This window comes from Lotus japonicus, chromosome 5 (genome assembly GCF_012489685.1).
Source record: "Lotus japonicus ecotype B-129 chromosome 5, LjGifu_v1.2".
NCBI classification, from domain to species: Eukaryota; Viridiplantae; Streptophyta; class Magnoliopsida; order Fabales; family Fabaceae; genus Lotus; species Lotus japonicus.
Window position 1 is genome coordinate 12,405,022 of NC_080045.1, and position 18,894 is coordinate 12,423,915.

The 18,894-nt window shown below is 37.3% G+C and overlaps 3 protein-coding genes across 3 annotated transcripts; 2 read left to right on the top strand and 1 right to left on the bottom strand.

Annotated features, from left to right (window-relative positions):
* The first annotated feature begins 1,426 nt into the window (after window positions 1–1,426).
* On the top strand, window positions 1,427–5,239 carry LOC130721372 (uncharacterized). The gene is made up of 7 exons (XM_057572162.1): window positions 1,427–1,800; window positions 1,942–2,211; window positions 3,016–3,050; window positions 3,168–3,254; window positions 3,406–3,559; window positions 3,661–4,340; window positions 4,517–5,239. Exons 1-7 carry the CDS (start codon window positions 1,548–1,550, stop codon window positions 4,961–4,963), a joined length of 1,926 nt encoding a protein of 641 aa, XP_057428145.1. The 5' UTR covers window positions 1,427–1,547; the 3' UTR covers window positions 4,964–5,239.
* A 2,160-nt stretch (window positions 5,240–7,399) lies between these two features.
* Window positions 7,400–8,696, top strand: LOC130716646 (non-specific lipid-transfer protein 1-like). Its single transcript, XM_057566631.1, has 2 exons — window positions 7,400–7,763; window positions 8,551–8,696. The coding sequence occupies exons 1-2, from the start codon at window positions 7,426–7,428 to the stop codon at window positions 8,591–8,593; spliced, it is 381 nt and encodes a 126-aa protein (XP_057422614.1). The 5' UTR covers window positions 7,400–7,425; the 3' UTR covers window positions 8,594–8,696.
* A 3,233-nt stretch (window positions 8,697–11,929) lies between these two features.
* Window positions 11,930–13,629, bottom strand: LOC130720563 (40S ribosomal protein S23-like). Its single transcript, XM_057571216.1, has 4 exons — window positions 13,491–13,629; window positions 12,597–12,752; window positions 12,365–12,491; window positions 11,930–12,221 (listed from the first exon to the last, which is right to left on the bottom strand). Exons 1-4 carry the CDS (start codon window positions 13,493–13,495, stop codon window positions 12,081–12,083), a joined length of 429 nt encoding a protein of 142 aa, XP_057427199.1. The 5' UTR covers window positions 13,496–13,629; the 3' UTR covers window positions 11,930–12,080.
* Between the last annotated feature and the right edge of the window lie 5,265 nt (window positions 13,630–18,894).

The following is an 18,894-nucleotide window of genomic DNA, read 5'->3' on the forward strand; positions in this document are numbered from 1 at the left end:
GATATGGAGAATCTATCTGATGAGACACATTCAAGTATTCAACAATCCATTTGGTATCATAAAAATGAAATTACTGCGCAAACGCCATAGCCACCAAATAATAATAGCTAACTTTTGATTATCCACTTACAGAAAATAAAACGCGATCCATGTGCGAGCACAACTATGCGTGAAAGCTATAACAAAGGGGAGTGCACAATTATGTAATTCGATTTTATTTTAGCAATTATCGAGCAATGTGCATCGTTTTTAGGGTTTGACAAAATGACATTTCACCTCTTTCTTATACAATATCTACACTTCACGCTCATTTCAGAGACAAAATTTAGGATGGAAAAACATATGTCGCTAATAATTAGTTATAATTTCAACTGTTAATAAAAAATTTTAAAAAATATATTAAATATATTATACTTAAAAAGTGGAGAAACCCTAGAAAAGTGGTGGGGCCCACCACTTTTGCTCCCCTCTATCTCTCTCTTCCTACTTACCAAACAAGAGAAATGTCTCATCTCTCCTCGATCTCTTTCCCCTATCTCTCTCTTCACCATTTCTTCCCTAACAAACAAAGTGTTAAAGAATGAATTCGAGTTCGTGTGTTTGACCTAGCCCTAAGTCCCAACTTACTATTTACCCTTTTATAAGTTACAATCACAAACATCTTATATTCTTGGATAAAATATAAGGCTTGAGAGTAAGTATCGGGTCAACCAGAGTTTTCATTTTTTAAATGGTAAAAATAAATAGAATTATATGTATATATATTTTTAATATTGCCAACCTAATAGCTCAATATGTCTCATTTAGATTCTAACCTGTTTTAAAGGACGTTGCTATTAAACACGACACCATCCTCACACGACTTGCACTACACGTGTAAAAAAAAATGTCAAAGCTCGGATAAAAGAAAGGACAAAAGGGAATGCAAAAAAGATAAAATCACAAGGAGTCGTGCGTAGTGCAGAAATTTTGTCATGCTAAATAGGATTTTGGTTTTTTTTTTTTTTGTCAAATGTTCATCGGATCGGATTAAGGCGTAAGCCAAGCCAAACGGCACTTACAAGCAAAGGGTATCAAACCCTAGGAGGAGCACATACAGCATAGCACACAAATACACATTACAGAACAAGCTAACATGCTCTAATACACTTGAATTAGTAACATCTAAATAAACACACCAAAGACTAAGTAAACCACAACAAACACACTCAAATCGCTAGAGTGGTTGGGTCAAAATGGGTTAAAGGCCCAGACATTTCTCCCTCACCCGCCCCACCTCATTTATAAGTGGGTTGATGGATTGACCTGACAAGTCGAACTCGTTTTGTCACACCTACCCACCTCAGACTCTCTATTTTTTATTTTTCTTGAAAAATTGACATGGTAGTATTATTTTCCCCCTAATTCAATTATTCAAACAAATCAACCTCCATAACCATAGCCACTTGTCCCAAAGTTGAAACTGTAACCGCAGTTTCTTCATCATCACAACTGAAACTGAAACTGAAACTGAAACTGAAAATCAAAACCCCCCGGCCCCAATCATCATGGCTGATGATACTTTTCTTCTCAGCAACACTGACCTTCGACGTCTCAGCCTCATCGACTTCTCTTCCGCCGACGATTCTCTCATCGCCACCAGTCCCCAACATTCAGGTCCTTCCTTCGAAGATGCCGCCATCAAACTCCGAGAATGGGAGCAGGAACCTCAACCAAATGAGACTCAATCGCCGGAGAAAACTAGCAAGTGCAATTTGCGGGCCAGTTTGGCTTGGGATAAAGCATTTTTCACTAGTGCTGGTTCGTTAATTGTTATTGTTAATCACCATCAATTCCATCAATGTTGCTGTTACTTTGGCGCAATTTTCACAAACAATTTTATATTGTTAGTTTTTGATTTTGTGTGTGTTTTGTGTATGAATGATTAAATGGGGTGTTCAGGTGTTTTGGATCCTGAGGAGTTGAGTAGTATGATTGAGAAGAAGGGTGAGAAGCTTGCGTTGGCGTTACCGGGGATTCAAGAGGATGTGCAGGGGTCATGTGAGTCTTTCTCTACCTTTGAAAGTGATAGCTTGACCCTGGAGAGTTTAGAGGCTGATTTGTTTGGGGATGTTAGAGCTTCTATTCAGAAATCCAGTAGCAGGGTGTCTAATGAGGCTAGTGTGAACAGCAAAGCCAGAGTTCCATCACCAAGGTTTCGAACTGATCGCTGTGAGTCTTTGTTTTTTATCTGCACCATGGACTTGGTAGTTGTTGTTGTTGGTATTGGCCAATTGTTGCTAGCATCCTTGCAGTCTGTTAGTTTCTGTTGGTGTGTCCAATTTGTGAACTGTGAAGAAAGCATGGATTTACACTTTACATAGATAGCTAAACTAGTTCAGGTTCAGTAGATTTTTTTTCTTCTAGGAGAATCTTGTGTGCTTCATACTTTAGCAGCCTCAATCTCTACTTGCCATAACCAATTACCAACAGCAGCACAATTATCACAAGTATCAAAATCTTTTGCTGCTGTCCTATTGATTATTACTGTTAAGCAAACTCCTTTCTCCCGGACAAATATATATATAGAGAATTGAGAGATATACACCATGATAAAAATATGAGCAATGAAGGGAATATGATGTGGTGAATGTGTAAAGTTATGGCCATTTTCCTTCATAGCAAATATTTTATCCGTAGCTCATCTTTTTGTTATTTACTAACTTCCCTGGAAAAGAAATATCCTCCCAACTTGCGCGTGATGACATAAGTCAAGGATTGCTTCTCCTGCTGTGTTCATGTAAATGTGATCTGACAGTGAGATTTCACTCTTAGTTTTATTGGAAATTGGTACGAGACTTGTAGTTGTTAGGACATGGAATGACTGATTATCAAATACTTTCATCTTGTGTTTGCACTTTCTGAAAAGTTAGGAGCTAGGAGGTTGAATTTTATTTAATTTACTCTGCTTATGTTGTGGGGCACTGATTTACCTTTGATTGGTCAAATTAAACTATTTCTTGATTTTCATTTCAGTTTCAAAAAGGGATGGCATGGCTTCTTGTAATAAGGTAAATTGGATTGGTGAATGGACCAGAAATATTTAGCATATATTTTTTAATAGTTTCTTTTTTATCCGAAGAATAGTTCAAGAAAATGATTGCAATAACTATTGATTTTGGATGAAGATCCCATCTTCTAAGAGTCCAAGTGCTGTCATGCAAGGAGCAGGGAAGCTGACAAAGAAGAGTCCTATTTTTTCACAACTTCCCGGGGTACGTAACTAAAGAAAACCATCAAAGAGACTTGTGCTGTGGTTCTCTACTTATGCTAGCTGATACATTTGCAGAGAACTAAAGCAGCCATAGATCATGAAACTGAATTTTAGTGGCTTATGTGTCTGATAGTATTTTTTCTTTTTCAAAGACGCCTGTTGCTAGTAGGGAAGAGCCGTCTATCTTAAAGCAATCAAAGCTACTAGGAAAGTCTACTCCAAGTTCAACAATTTCATCCAAGAGAGCTTCCCCTAGCAATCTGCATGTCAAAAGTGAAAATGACAAAGCAAAAGGATTAATCGGTGGTTAGAACTTGTTTCAGTATATCTTTTTTCCTCTCATTTGGTTATAGTGATTGCCTTTTTCTCAATTGTTTTTCACTTTTAACTATAGTCAGTCTTTTCAGGTAAGGTCAATTCCATGACTAGCACACCTGTTTTTAAGGGCTCTCAAGTCATTGTACCTAAACCCACCATATCATCCAAATCCCCTTCAGGTCTGTCAGGTGCAACGAAAACAAAACCTAGAATTTCTACATCTTCCGGTAGCAACCTATCTGGTAGTATTGGTAAATCACTGTCAAATTCGTTATCTGGTAACATTGGAAAATCACCATCAAATTCCTTGAAAAGAAAAGTTGATGCTGGAACCAAAAAGCTCTCTCCTTCCTCAGTTGCCAGAACACCATTAAGAAATGCTTCAAGAGATAAAATTGGGTCTAGCAATTCTAGTCTTTCAGGCTTGATGTCTGTTACTAAACTCTCTTCTAGTATTTCTCCTGCTAGCTCTATTAGCAACTGGTCTTCAGAGTCCTCGTCATCAACTTCTATGGTTAAATATAGGTCTAATAGGTTAAGGACTAGTTTCGATAGTAGCTCTAGCAGAAAAGACTTATCAGATATCGATGCTCAACAATGTTCAAATTCTCAAAATCCTGAGAGTGCTTCAAGTGTAGAAAGGAAAAAGACTCAGCCTATCTTTCAGAGTGTAAGGACTGCTGCTTCAGGAATGGTTACTTCTCCATCTCCTCCTCAGAAACCTTCTCGCATTCGACTACCATCACCAAAGATCGGCTTCTTTGATGGCGTAGGTTTTGTATTGTTTTGTTGATATTTTATATTTTTATGAACTCATCTTTTCAGTACAATTTTCTTGGGGACATTCATGAAATGTGCTTCTGTTAATTGTTTTTTTCCCATTAATACTTTCTTCATCTTTCCATTACCTCCCATTTGTTATATCGGTATTATTATGTTATGCAGGCACGCACTCCTCGTCGGAGAATGCAACCACCCACTGCTGTATCACATAGCTTGCCCGGACATGGAACAGGAAGTTTCAGTCCATCTCCAAGTGAAGGCCAAAACAAAACAAAGCTCCGAAAGCTGCAACCATCAGTCACATCAATTGATAACAAAAAATTCAATGACCAGCATACATCGAATCCAGTTCCTCTTCATGAATCATTAGATGTTGCAATTAAGTCACCTACGGCATTGAAACATGACAAAAGCTCTTGTGTAGCAACCATGGAAGTTCAAAATGAAACGCATCTTAAAGCTGGTGTAGTTAACTTGGACTCCAATGATACCATGGCTGGAGGGAACCTTATACATGACCTGAATCTTGGTTCTACACAGGAAAATTCTCACTGTGATGATCAAGTTGATTGTTTGAGCAGACAAGTTGGACTTCTGGATATAAATTAGGAAGCACAAAGCATATTCTGGTATGCCAGTTTGCAGAAGGAGATACTATGATGTGAATGATTCCTTGGGCAATGTGGTGGCTTGGCAAATGCTTTCACAACAATTGTCTGAGAGCATCATTACAGGAAAACTGGGTGATCAAAAGAAGTTAAACTATACATTCTTTGATTTTTTTTATATTGAAACTGAAATTGTAGAAGGTGAATTTTGATGTACTCGATCCTACTCTGGCTATTGAATAAAAAGATTTCATCATTATGAAGCACTTATTTTAGTTTGGTGGATATTCTGGGTTTCTTTCCATGGATTCATTGCCGTTTATTCTGTTGATATTCTGAACGAAGCGTGATTTAATATTTTGCTCATGAAAATCAATGGAAGTGGATTTTCTACTTTTTAGCTATGGTGAATTAATGCTTTGTTTGGATGTGAGAAGTAGGGAAGTAAAAAGTAGGTGGAAAAAGTAGAAGAGAAGAAAAATAAGTAAGAAAATGAGTAGATATTTTTAGTTGTTTAGATTGAGAGAAAAATGAAAGAAGTATAATAGAAAGAAAAGTTTGTTTAGTTGGATAGCAAAATGGAAAGAAATAAAATGAATGTTATGAAAACGTTTTTACCCTTTAACTCGGATAACTATGTCTGGTCAGGCATAGTCGGCGGTTATCGTGTGGTGGTTGAATATCAGAGATTGACCATCTACCTCGAATAACTATGCTATTAGGCATACTTAACGATAATCATGGGGTGGTATGATGACCATTAACTGACCATGCACCCGAATAAATAAGTTTGGTCGGGGCATACTCGATAGTCGTCATGCAGTGGTCGAATGACCAATAACTGACCATGCACCTTGGATAACTATGTCGGGTCAAGCATTCTCGACAGTCGTCATGTGGTGGTCCAATGACTAGTGACTGACCATGCACCAAGACAATTATGTCTTGTTAAGCATACTCAGCATTCGACCACCAAAACATGAGTCTTTCAGACCTGGCATTCATCGCAGGTGATGGTTGGGACTTGAGAGGTAAGTTGAAGTCGGCCTTCAGCAAATAACCTATGGAACTTAATCTTGACCGCTCATAAGTAGATCAAATGACTCATAATAACTTCTCTCACTCCTACATATAAGTTTCATTCTCATATCATTTCTTTATTTCTCTCTTAGATATAGGTGTAATTAAAGTGTCAACGTATACTTATTGTTGTAGTCACTGTAAAAAAATAACATCATCCTTAAACACACTCAATGGGCTACTAGTGTACACTTACATTAAATGAAAAATAATGTCGACTTAACCGACACATACAAAGGACTTTTAGCGTTGGTCTAGCCAATCTATTCATAATTTTTCAAAAAAAAAATTATAACTCTAGCATACTGTGTCAAGTAGCATCACAGCTAAAAATTATTGTTGCCCACATATAAACGTGATGATGGATTATGTTTCACGCATAGATAACGTGTTGTTTTTGTCTTAATATTGGAGCTTCAGTGTGGGTGTGAAGGTTCTTGATTCAAAGGACATGGGAAATGTGAGTAGGTAAATGATTTCAATGAGCTTGCAATTGAACTTTTTCTAGTTTGAAACTGAATCTGTGGCTGAAATCAGGAGGCTTTCTCTTCTTGCGGATCTTGAAGTTTAAGGTAACTTGTTTCTTTGAGAAAAACTTTTGACCCGGAATATTTCTTTCTTTTTTACTTTCTAATCTTATTGTTACCTTTATTCACTAGCTATCTTGTTCCTCTTGTGGATAGTCATTGCATGAATCTAAATTAATGTGTATATTAAAGTATCTCATATAAACATATAGTTAAATATCCATTCACCTCAACATATACAAATGTTATACTTTACAAATCAATATATACATATATTATGATAAAATTGAACACATCAAAGGGTAACCGTATAAAAATAAATAATTTTGTTTCCATATTCAAGCAATGATTTCAGGGGTGTTATTGTTTAGTACTGTGCTTTCATTACTTAAAATCAAAGAAGGGATTTTCCACCAATACCATCTTTTTTTTTAGTAAAATGTAAATGTAAATTGGAAGTTGGTAATAAAGTTTTGCACTCACTTTTTAGAATAGATTCTGAAAACGCCTGAAGCAAATTAACATTAAGTGTATTCGTAACTATCATAATTCAAAACTAGTGAAGAAGAATGAGAGTATGGACAAAATACTTTGAATTAAGAATTAAAAAAATTCACCTTTATATATATGCAAGAATGAAAAAAACGCTACCTACTATACCATTCTCGTTTCAAAAATACTATACAATTCTCGTGAAGAATAAGTGGACAAATTTTCTTTACCATATTTTACGTGATCCAAAGCTCCTTCCTTTCTCAACAATCCTCATTTTCACAAATATATATAGCTATCTCTTTTCATACACCAAAGCACAAGAAAATCCTAGAAAACTCATTGAGAGAATACCAATTACAAGATGAAGAGAGTGATTGCAGTCTTTCTAACCTTGCTAGCTACATTGTTCCTCACAATGGAGCCAGTGCAAGCCTTCAATTGCCAAGAAGCGAAAGTATCATGGCTTCCGTGTGTTGGATACCTCATTGGTGGTGGAGGCCCTTCAACTTCTTGTTGCAATGCTATTAAAAGTCTCAAATCATCATTAGGTACGAAAGACGATCGACTTGCTGCTTGTGAATGCTTTAAAGATGCAATAAGCCTATTCCCGAGCATAAATGAAGACTTGCTTGCCTCACTTCCCAAACGATGTGCTGTTGAGATAAGCATTCCCATAAGCAAGAACATGAAATGTAACAAGTAAGTTGTTAACTTTCCTTCCTTTCTAAGGATATGTTAAAGAAATATTTCATCAGTTCTTATTTATTAGCTATTTTTAAGAGTTTTTTAATCCCTAAATATAAATCACTTCATAATATCTGTAAAATATTTAATTTATTTTTTCAAATCTACCACTTCATATTTAATATGAAAAAGATGATAGGATTTTGAAAAGTTGTTAACTCCAAGAGATTTTCATGAGATAATTAAAGTAGAGAGAAAAATTAACTTAATTTTCAAGTTTTTAAATAATGGGGATTTGGGAAGCTTAATAAACTTTTTATATATTTTTTTCTAGTAATTAATTTTATTAATCTTGATAATTAAGTGAAAGTAACTGATAAATATATAAAATATTCAATGAAAAATAAGTATTATTAATAAAATATGAAAAAAATTTAATATTTAATTTGTTGAGTTGCAATAAATGTCAGCTAATTTCTGTACCAAAAAAAAATGTCAGTTAATTTTACAAAGGTGAAAATTTCCATAGGAAAAGAAAACATCTACTATATGTGAATTAAAAAATTATAATAACTTCTTTTTTCTCAACAAAAAAATATAATTTATATTATTGAAATTAACAGTAAGGTTATTTTTTTGGTGAACAAATTAACAGTAATGGTTGATATTTAAAAATGGAATTAACTTAACCTTGATACACTCACTCTTAAGGCACCGCTAACAAAATATCTCATTAATTACTTCATCAAATCGTTAATACCGTTATTGTCTAATTATATTGATACCTTGTTCTTATTTGCAGCATTCAATACAATGGAGGAATCAATGTAATCAAAGGGATATAGACTTTGGTTGCTCTTGTCAGGGCAAAAGTAATGTAGCCTATTATATGTGGGCATGTTTATGAAATAAAAGTTTGTTTTATAGACAACTTATTTCTATGTTTACTTATCCATGCATCTTTATTATAAAATTAATCAACAAAATTTTGTGTCGTTTTAATTAACGTATAAAATGGTAATTTTAGTTTTGTTGCAAGTCAAGGTGATATCCCAACACGGCTAAAATATACATTAAAGAATTAATATGTAAACTTTTACTACGCAGCAGACATGATAGTATACGCTTTATACAATTCATTATGAATTTATTTATTGTTTTGTGCTATGTGTATTGTATAAGCTTATACATTAATCCACTCTTATACAGTGATGAATTATTTAATCCACCTTATAGATGATGGATAATGCATGGTAAGAGAGTGATGTATAAGTTATATGAAAATATTTATTCCACTGCCACAACCACCACCGTCCACCATCGCCACCGCCCTCCACCACTGTCATTTCTAACATCGCTATCGCCACTACCACCACCCACCGTAGCAACCACTATCATCACCATCACCTTCCAACACCACCACCACCACCGTCCCAGCCACCCTCAAACTGTCATCATCATCGCCGTCACCACTACATACTACTAAGAGTCACTACTGCCACAACCACATCCCTCCACCGCTGCCACCACCGCCACTGTCGTTGTCACTGCCATATCACCATCACATTCCAACACCACCACCGTCGTTGCCACCACCTGAACCACTACACCATTGTTGCCACCACCACCCTACAACACTGCCATTACCACAATACTCTCTACCAACACCATCCACCACCACTACCACCACCACCGCATCCATCATTATCGTCATTGCCACCATCACAACCTATCACCATGACCGACCACCACTACCGCCACAACCACCTCCCTCCATTGCCGCCACCACTCAACATCGTCACTGCCACCTCTACAACGACCACCACCCTCCATCACCGCCACTGCTATTGTCGCAGCCATCTCAACCGCACCCGCTATCTTTATCTCCCATTAACACCATCCTCATTGTTATCATATCTATCATTATTCAATATTTCAGGAAGCATAGGTTTATATTAATTTAAACGAAATGATAAGTTATACAGTTTATGACCATACATTATATAGTATTAAATTTTTATCAGGCCTAATACTATCAGGCTTAATACTATCAAGTCTTATCTATTATGTCTTATAATATACAAGATACTAAATGAACCTTTATACACATTAATGTTTGTTCACTATTAAAGATGCTAATGAATGAGAACAAAAGTAGGGGAAAATGAAAATCAAATGAGTGAGCGCTGCTTAGTTTCATCATGTAATCCATGAATAAAAAACATGTACGACTATTGGACTATCGGGCAGACCAAGGAACTCAAGCACGCTCGATCGATGGAAATTCCAAGGCAAGTTGTCTGCTTAGATCCCCTATTCATAGCAAGGCTTCATCGCCAAAGCTTTTTTACTCCTAACCTTGGGGGGTTGTGGACCGTTAGGGTGTTCAGTCGACCAAGATATTAATATCGTGTTGGAGTCTTATTATGTCGACCAGGTACCTGCTAACATGAGTCAGCTACCTTTGGATAAAGGTGTCCATACGCATCCCCCCTCCACAAGACTAAGTCCTCATGTATTCTCTCTGCCCTTATGGATAAAAGATGTATCATATGAGAATGAAGTTTTTATGTGAGAAGGAGAGGAGTCATTATGAGCCAATAGATCTAATCACGAACGGTCACAGAAGCTTCTCTTGACAAACCCAAGTTCTTATTTATGCACATATGTTTTAGGTACAAAGAAGCTAGAGGAAGCACAGAAGCTTCTCACTGAAAGTTTTGCAGGTTAGCAATTGGTTAGTTGAAGGTGTTTTTGAGTTCTTAAAAGACAAAGCAATCACCAATGAGCTTTTCTTATTGAAGATAAAGAAACCTTGAGGATATTGCCGGAATTGCATGCCAAATAGGAAGGCGCCTTCTCAGAACAGCCTGTGCCAAGCTACAGATTGTGTTCCACAAGCTTCTGGTAGCAAACTCGATGCCTTTAATTATGGTTTTACTAACATCACACATTGGTCTCCATGCCAACACCACCCTCACTAGTTTTGCTATTGCTAGGTTCGTTAACAAGAAATTTGCAAAATACAGGTTAAATTCTAATAACAGGTCAGACAAGATTCAATCTATATAAGTTGAAGTTCGAGGTACGAATGCTCGTCGAAGTATGAAGACTTTGATTTGAGATACATTGAGATTCCAACAGCTAAAATTGAGAATGTACAAGACAGAGTTTTGAATTTTTTTTATAAGCCAAGATAGTTTTGATTAGTAAGCCATTTAGAGGCTACAGCTGATTGTAAGGCAACCGTTGGAGGTTGACAAAATCAGTTACATTGATTAGCACATGAGGACCATCTATAATTATTATGAATTTATTTAGGGACTTATTTTCATTTTATCGAATTCTTTCAAGGACTTATCTAAATTTTAATGAATTCTATAACAGATGCTTACATTTTTCATATAAGGGCTTTCGAGCTTGATAACAAACTTAAGATTGAAAAATTGCATAGAAAAGGAATAAATTGAACGTTAAAAGAATGTGATGCTTAGTGGAATGCAATGTGGCATTAACACGTGGGAAAACACATTAAAATTTGTTAAGTTGACTTTTCAGTGTATTTACTTCGTTTATGGGGTAATAATTTGACTAAAAATATATTTCACTGACTAATCTATGGGTTTAATCTATTAAAACTATACGTGACTTCTAACTGATAATCTTGAAACCAATTCAAAGTTTCAAACTTCATTTCAATTGCAAAACTAAGCAATAATTACTTCGACCTTCAACACAAAACGAGTAGTTATCCAGAAATTGGGAATATGTAATCCTAATTCACTTAATATACTTACATACCTGACTAGACAAAATTATAAATCATAATCGTTTTTTTCCGAAGTCATCAGTTTTAAAAAATAAGAATGCAAAAAATACGTAAGGATCATCTAATTGTTAGGCAAAATTTCTTCAATAAAAACACTCTAGACTCCATTATCTCGGATATGCTGAAGGAACAGAAGTCTAAATTAATGGTACATAATAATCTAATTTCAGTGGTAAGCTCGCGATATGCCGCCCTTAAATTAAAAGAAAACCTTGCTTCTACCTGAACTTCTATACCAAAAATAGGTTTGATAACTGTAACTATTATTATAAGCCTTGTAGAACTTTCAAGGGACAGATTATGCCCAAAAGTTGACATAAGAGAGGCAGAGAAAGGGCAGAAGCATAAGGGAGGCAGGGTAAGATCTTACTAAAATATAAAATGATTAAGTTCAGTGATAAAGCTAGAAAAGATACAAAATTGTCCATCAAATGCATTCACCTCAAAACAAAATTCATAATACTCCAGAAACACTAATGCAAACAAAGAAGCATTCTACAAATTTAAGACCTTGGCTTTTCCTTCTTCTCCTTGAAAAGGGCAAGAAGAGACACACCAGAGACCTTCACAACCTTGAACCTGACACCAGGAATATCACCAACAGCATGACCTTTTCGTCCAAATCCAGCAATCAAGACTTCATCCTACAAACATGGGCCACACCCCACATTACACAATTGATAAATATCTTATTTCTAATTCAATATAAAACAGAACTGAGACAACTCAAGATGTTACAGCTTAGAAAGAATAACCATACAAACATAAAAAATGGACAAGCACTTACGTTCTCTTCAATATAGTTCAAGCAACCATCATTGGGGACAAATGCTGCAATCTTCTTCCCATTCTTGATGAGCTGAACCCTGGCACACTTACGAATAGCAGAGTTGGGCTGCTTAGCCTCAATACCACTGCATATAGAACAACATTAATCTCTCAACATCATATGCCATTCACTAATCAAAGAAACATTCAACTAGTAAGAGAAAGAAAAGATCAAATTAAACTATTCTCACATCTTTTCAAGGACAATTCCCTTGGCATGAGATGAGCCAGCAAAAGGCTTCTTCCATTCATTTCCAAGATGGGACTTCTTGTATGACTTGTCAGCCCACCTTTGCCTTCTGCGGTGGGACATCAGCTTGCGAGCAGCTCCCATTCCACGTGTCTTCCTGTAAACAAGTAAGAAGAATTAAATTTCCCACAACTTAAGCTCTTCCTGGTTCCTCTAACAGCAAAATATCATATTAGGTCAACAAAAAGACAGTCATGTCATCAAGTTCCATGTTCATCAAATATTTTTCTAACAATATTCAAGTACAGCTAACCCCCTCACACAAAACTGAACAAAGAACAAAAAAAGAGCTAGGTTGATAGATATTAACTTAGAACCCATTTGGATGCAAACAAAAAAGCACTTAGTAGAGCTTATTTAGTGCTTTTTTAGTAGATAAGCTAGTTTCAAAACGAGGCCTAAGAACAACAGATGCTAGTTCAATGCCCATTTCATTTTTTCTAACACTGATAAAACAAGCCTAACCCCCTCTCCTGAAGAGCAAAATAAACATCAAGGGAACTCAGTCCCATTGATACTAAATTACCAACAAATGAAAATTTGCAGACACCCAACATCTTGAACATGTTATATTGGTCTATGAATCAAAACAACTATAATCAATCAGAACAAGAACTGAGATAAGAAGCAAAATATGAAACACAGAGCAAATAGGAATCTATATCCTACGCAGGTAACAGTAGAAGCATCTCATACTCGAAACCATGAGAAAAATTGATTCCACACAGATCCACAGGAAGTAAACACGAATTCACGAAACATTCAGCAAGTTCATGATTCTATATTTCAATTTCGAAAACATGAAATGTAACGAAGGGTTGAACAAGATGGTTACCCCATGGCTGCGTTCTTCTGTGTAGAGCTCGGAGGAGGTGATGGAGGATGAGGCACACAAGCAGCGTAAAACCCTAATCGCTGAAACCAAAGAAACTTGGGGCCTTATATATATATATATATTGCAGAAATAATAAAACCTTTGTTTTTTGGTCCAAAACTACTGGGTTTGTTCAAATAACAGATCCACTTATGGGCCTCTGTTTTTAATTTTCGGCCCATAAGGTTTGCTTTCCTTGTCTTTTTTTGTGATTACCCCTCTCAATGATTTAATCGCATGATTAAATATAATTTGGTTAGGTTTGTTTGTCTCTATTATTTCTCCCTTGCTGGCGGAGGCCGTGAGCATGAGGTGGACTATGCAATTGGCTATTGATTTAGGATTTCGCCGGATCTTACTGGAAACTGATTGTCTACAACTTTTCAAGGCTTGGAAAGCGAAGGAGGCCGGCAGATCATATCTTAGTTCTATTATTTCAGATTGTCTGTTTATTAGTTTCTGCTTTTGATTATGTTAATCTTAGTTTTGTTAGACGCACGGGTAACACTGTTGCGGACTTTTTGGTTAGGAACGCTGCAACCTATGCTGATTTTATATGGGTTGAAGAGGTTCCTGATGCCGCTCTTCCTTTCATTATTTCTGATGTAACTCTTCTGGAGCCAATTGGCATTTAATAGAATTGCAGTTTACTTTCAAAAAAAAAAAAAACTTTTTTGACAAATAAGATACACGGAAATTAATGGCCTTCATAAAGTTTTTAGTTTCTCAAGGTATCCCCAAACTTGGGAGCCATAAGACTAAACAACAAATGTTTCTCTATACGCACTGCTCAAGAATCGAACCTTGAAACTCAACTATTTATTAGTTGTGCTTGTTGGTAGCCTTCAGAAAGTTAAAATTTAAGTAGTGTTTGGCCAGCTTTTTTTTTTTACTTTTAAGTGACTTTTAAGCTAAAACTGGATCAAACACAATTTTAAAAAAGTTCTAAAATTTTAAGTAACTTATTTTTTATAACATAAAATAGAAATAAGTAGAGTAAAGTACACGCACCCCCCTCAAGGTTTGTTAGAATTACACTCCACCTCATTCTTATCTAAAATCTACACTCCACCCCATTTTATATAGAGGCAAATTTAGTGACGAAAAATATTTTTCATTAATAATTAGTTACTATTTAAATTGTTAATCAATAATTTCAAAAAATATTTTTAATATATTCCAATAAATTTAAAATGGAAAACATCACAGTCCTCCCCATTCTCTCAATCGCGTTCTTCCTCCTTAAATTCACAATGCAAATTTTGCAATAGCACACCTGACCGGTTTACAAACCATATCTCGAACATAATGAAACATGCTTGTGTTTTCATATTTGATATTAATTCAATTTTAATCAAAATAATCTATTTATACCTCCAATTTTCAAAATTGGATTGTAGACCCAAAAAGTAACACAAATAGGTGAAGAAAATAGAGAAACAAAATTAAAAAATATGAAGTGGATCGGAGGTTATTAGAACCCAACGATGCGGTGGAGCACCGTTTTTAACAAAATCCAACAACATCTTAAACCAACAGAGCGTTCACTCACAACTTAAAGGGGTGAAGTTCACAAGAAGTAGTTGAACAAGTGGGCTTTGAGGATGTGCGATTCACGTTCTGGGGTTCAAGTCGCAACAAAACTTTGAGGCATGGTGGTGCCATGGGGTTTCACATTCTGGGACGGTGGTCGCCGTGTTAAAGAGAGCAAAGGTTTGGTGGTGATCGTTTGTGGTGAGAAATATGATTTGGAGATAGATAGGACGTGGACTTAACAGACAGAGTTGATGGTTTTTTAAAATTTAATTCAGTAAAATTATTTTCATAAATTAATGTATGATAGTGTATATGCATTAAATTTATTTAAATTTTCACTAATTAGTAATTATTTTTTAGTAGTGACGAATTTGTTTTCGTCACTAAATTTTGCCTTTATAAAAAATGGGGTGGAGTGTAGATTTTAAAAAGAAATGGGGTGGTGTGTCATTCTTGTAAACCTTGAGAGGGGTGAGTGTATTTTACTCAAATAAGTAACTTTTTAGAAAAAGGCGTGGAGATGAGCTTTTTACTTAAAAGTAACTGTTCTGTACTAGGGCAAGCTTACGTAAGAGAAAGACAAAAAGTAAACCCTAGCAGAGCACTAAAATAGCAAAACTACCATAAAAGGAATATTCTCCTTAATGCTGAAAAAGTTGGTTTCGTACAAGTGGATGACCTCCCCTTTTATAGAGGGGGTGGTCATGATATGGATCTTTCCTATATTTGGGCCTGACAATTAGGGCCCAAATCCCCGTACATATAAGACAAATCCAAAGGAATCTTCCAGCTGGCTTGTGGGTCCATCACCTAAGGGAGGGTAATGAAGCTTCGTCATGTTGCCTTTCCCGCCTTGGCTATCGTCATTGGTTCATTATTCATTTTGGGCGGGACATAATCTTCTTTATGTCCCGCCCAGTCCACATGCCCCCAAGACATGAGACTCGAGTAATTGAGTCGAAATGTCTTTATCGTTACCCGGTAGTTCGCCTCTATTGTTTATTCATTCATCGTCATTTTTCTTTCGTTGTTACATCGCCATTTTCACGCTTCTCCACCTTTGTTGTCATTTCAAAGATATGTCGCCTTCAGTTATAACCGTCAACCACGTCTTTTCAACTGACGCACGTATCCTTATTTTCCGGGATTTCGTCATCATTTGTTATAAATGCAATCTTCAGTTGTGCGTCTCGAGGAGTACGTCTTTTCGCTTCCCACCTTTTCGAATTTCAAATCCCAAAATCCCACGATCTTCCCCCATTCGTTCTCTCTCCTCCTTTCTCTCTATAAAAACCCCTTTTCACTTTACATTTTTCACTTTCTTAAAACTTTTGCCCTGAACCTTTTCACCGCAGCTTTCATTCTCTTCTTTGAATTCCGGTGAACCCTTTCTTCCTCCGGCCGTCGTCATTGCGCGGTGCTCCCCTATCGCCGACGTTCTCCTTTCTCAAATCCACAGTTCTTCCCCTGGTTAGTTTTTCTCTTTCCTGAGATTCTTTGTTTACTTCTTTTCTCTGACTGTTCATCTTCTTTCTTCTTGACTCTGTTCATCTTCTTTTTTCTTGACTCTGTTCATCTTCTTTTTACTTTTAGTTTGTTCATCTTCTTTTTTCTTTTTATGAAACTGCCTCGCATGTCTTTACCAAACGCCAGCCTTTCTTCCCTAGAACTTTCTTCGCCCTCTACGGAGGAGGAAGTTGTCGCCCCCTCTATCATTGAAATTCATTCCTCGCCCTCTACCCATGATGATTCCGGTCCCGCCGGCTCTGTAGACTCAATTCTCTCCTCTAATGGAGATTTGTCTTCACCTGAATGGCGCTCTGAAGTGCATTTAGTTGAAGATAAATGTCTGCTGCATTCTATCTGGGGCAGCATTGGGAGCATTAATTCGCTTCGAATATCTGCTCAAGGGTTTACGAAGATAAATCCCGCCACCTCGAATAATGAAGATCATCTCTTGAATGTCCTCCCATGTGGCGAAGATGACTGTGTTCTGTTGCGTAAAGAACCAGCCGATGAATCGCCCGATTTCTTCTTTGTTTATGGCTATTTCTTCTTAGACTTGAACATCAAACTTCCTTTCTCGCCGTTTATATGTCACGTTCTTTCTTTTCTGAATGTGGCGCCCTGCCAACTCCAGCCCAACGCCTGGGGTTTTCTCCGCTGCTTTGAAATTCTGTGTGAACACTTGAGTTTCACTCCGACCTATCCTTTGTTCTTCCTGTTCTATAAATCGGTCACCACTAAACCTACTTCTGTGAAATGGGTTCCACTATTAGCCCGTAAGAACATGAGTCGGTTCACCGCCCTTAAAAGTCATTACAAAGTATGGCAGAAGAAATACTTTAAAGTTATGGAGTCGCCCGAAATAAAAAACCTGTTCCGAGATTCCGACAATAACCCCCTCTTCCCTTTTTACTGGACAAAGAACCCTCGCCGAAAAATATCCGTTTCATACGACGCCTTGGATGAATCTGAACAAGGCGTCGCCGATTACCTCCGCACACTACCAGTATTTTCTGGTCACGACTTGATTGAGGCGTCGAAATCCGGCACTTTAAATCAATTTTTTAGTAAGTTTATAATCTTTGTACGTAACTTCTTTTTCTTTTTGTTCATGTATCTCGTCTAATTGGTGTTTTCCATACAGCTACGATGGGAAAAGGCAAGGTTGACGCGAACCCACTCAAGATGAAGGAGTACCTCGCCCAGTCTGCTGCGGCGGCGAAGAAGAGGGCCGCCGAAACTGAGCAGAAGAAGAAGAATGAAGGTACCTCGGGTTCTGACAACGTCAAGGACCCTAAACGTCAAAAAACTTCAGGTGCTGCTGGTGGTAAGCCTCTCCACCAATCGACTCTTGATTCAAAAAGCCGTCCATCTGAGAAAAAGAAGGGACATGACAATGTCCCGCCCCCTCAACAAGATTCAAGCACGCTGATCAACCGCCCATCAACTCCATTTGGCCAGGCTGGCCCTAGTTCAGCCATTGGTGGCGAAGCTCCTCCCCCCTTGCTGAATTTGTCGGATCCTCACTTCAATGGGCTGGAATTCATGACCCGTACTTTTGACAACAAGATCCACAAGGATGTTTCGGGTCAAGGTCCCCCCAACATTGCTTCTTTGGCGATCCATCACGCGCTTTCTGCCGCCAGCACCGTGGCGGGAATGGCTCAGTGTGTGAAAGAGTTGATCTCAGCCAAGAATCGTTTTGAGAAGAAGGCAGCTGATTACAAGACAGCCTATGAGCAGGCTAAAACTGATGCTGAGACTGCCAACAACAAGCTGAAATCTGCTGAGGAGAAGTGTGCTAAGTTAACTGAAGACTTGGCTGCTTCGGACCTGCTTCTTCAAAAGACAAAGTCTCTTAAAGAAGCCATAAATGACAAGCACACTGCCATTCAAGCCAAATATCAAAAGTTGGAGAAGAAACATGATCGCCTGAATGCTTCCATCCTAGGGCGTGCTTCTCTCCAATATGCTCAAGGCTTTCTGGCGGCCAAAGAGCAGATCAGTGTAGTTGAGCCGGGCTTTGATCTTTCCCGCATTGGGTGGCTGAAGGAGATCAAGGATGGTCAAGTAGTTGGTGATGATGACATTAGCCTCGACCTCCTTCCCCAATTCAATGATGAGAGTGAGCCTGAAGAAGATGGCGAGGATGGGAATGAGCAGCACAGGAATGAGGATCAAGGGAAGGAAGTTCCTCAAGCTGGGACAAGCCAGGGCAACAACGCCAACAACGAGAACCTGGCTTGAATTTGTTTTTATTTTATGAAGTTGAAATTTTTCTTTGGGCATTGCCCTGTCTTTTATTTTCGTTCCAAATTATGTA

Excerpts from the sequence above, each read along its gene's own strand:
- LOC130720563 (XM_057571216.1), bottom strand. Across the intron at positions 12,492-12,596 it reads GGAATTGTCCTTGAAAAGAT|TGGTATTGAGGCTAAGCAGC; the intron begins GTGAGAATAGTT and ends TTCTATATGCAG. Across the intron at positions 12,222-12,364 it reads TGAACTATATTGAAGAGAAC|GATGAAGTCTTGATTGCTGG; the intron begins GTAAGTGCTTGT and ends CCATGTTTGTAG.
- LOC130716646 (XM_057566631.1), top strand. The coding sequence starts at position 7,426 with ATGAAGAGAGTGATTGCAGTCTTTCTAACCTTGCTAGCTACATTGTTC. Across the intron at positions 7,764-8,550 it reads AAGAACATGAAATGTAACAA|CATTCAATACAATGGAGGAA; the intron begins GTAAGTTGTTAA and ends TCTTATTTGCAG.
- LOC130721372 (XM_057572162.1), top strand. The coding sequence starts at position 1,548 with ATGGCTGATGATACTTTTCTTCTCAGCAACACTGACCTTCGACGTCTC. Across the intron at positions 3,051-3,167 it reads GCATGGCTTCTTGTAATAAG|ATCCCATCTTCTAAGAGTCC; the intron begins GTAAATTGGATT and ends TTTTGGATGAAG. Across the intron at positions 4,341-4,516 it reads AGATCGGCTTCTTTGATGGC|GCACGCACTCCTCGTCGGAG; the intron begins GTAGGTTTTGTA and ends TATGTTATGCAG.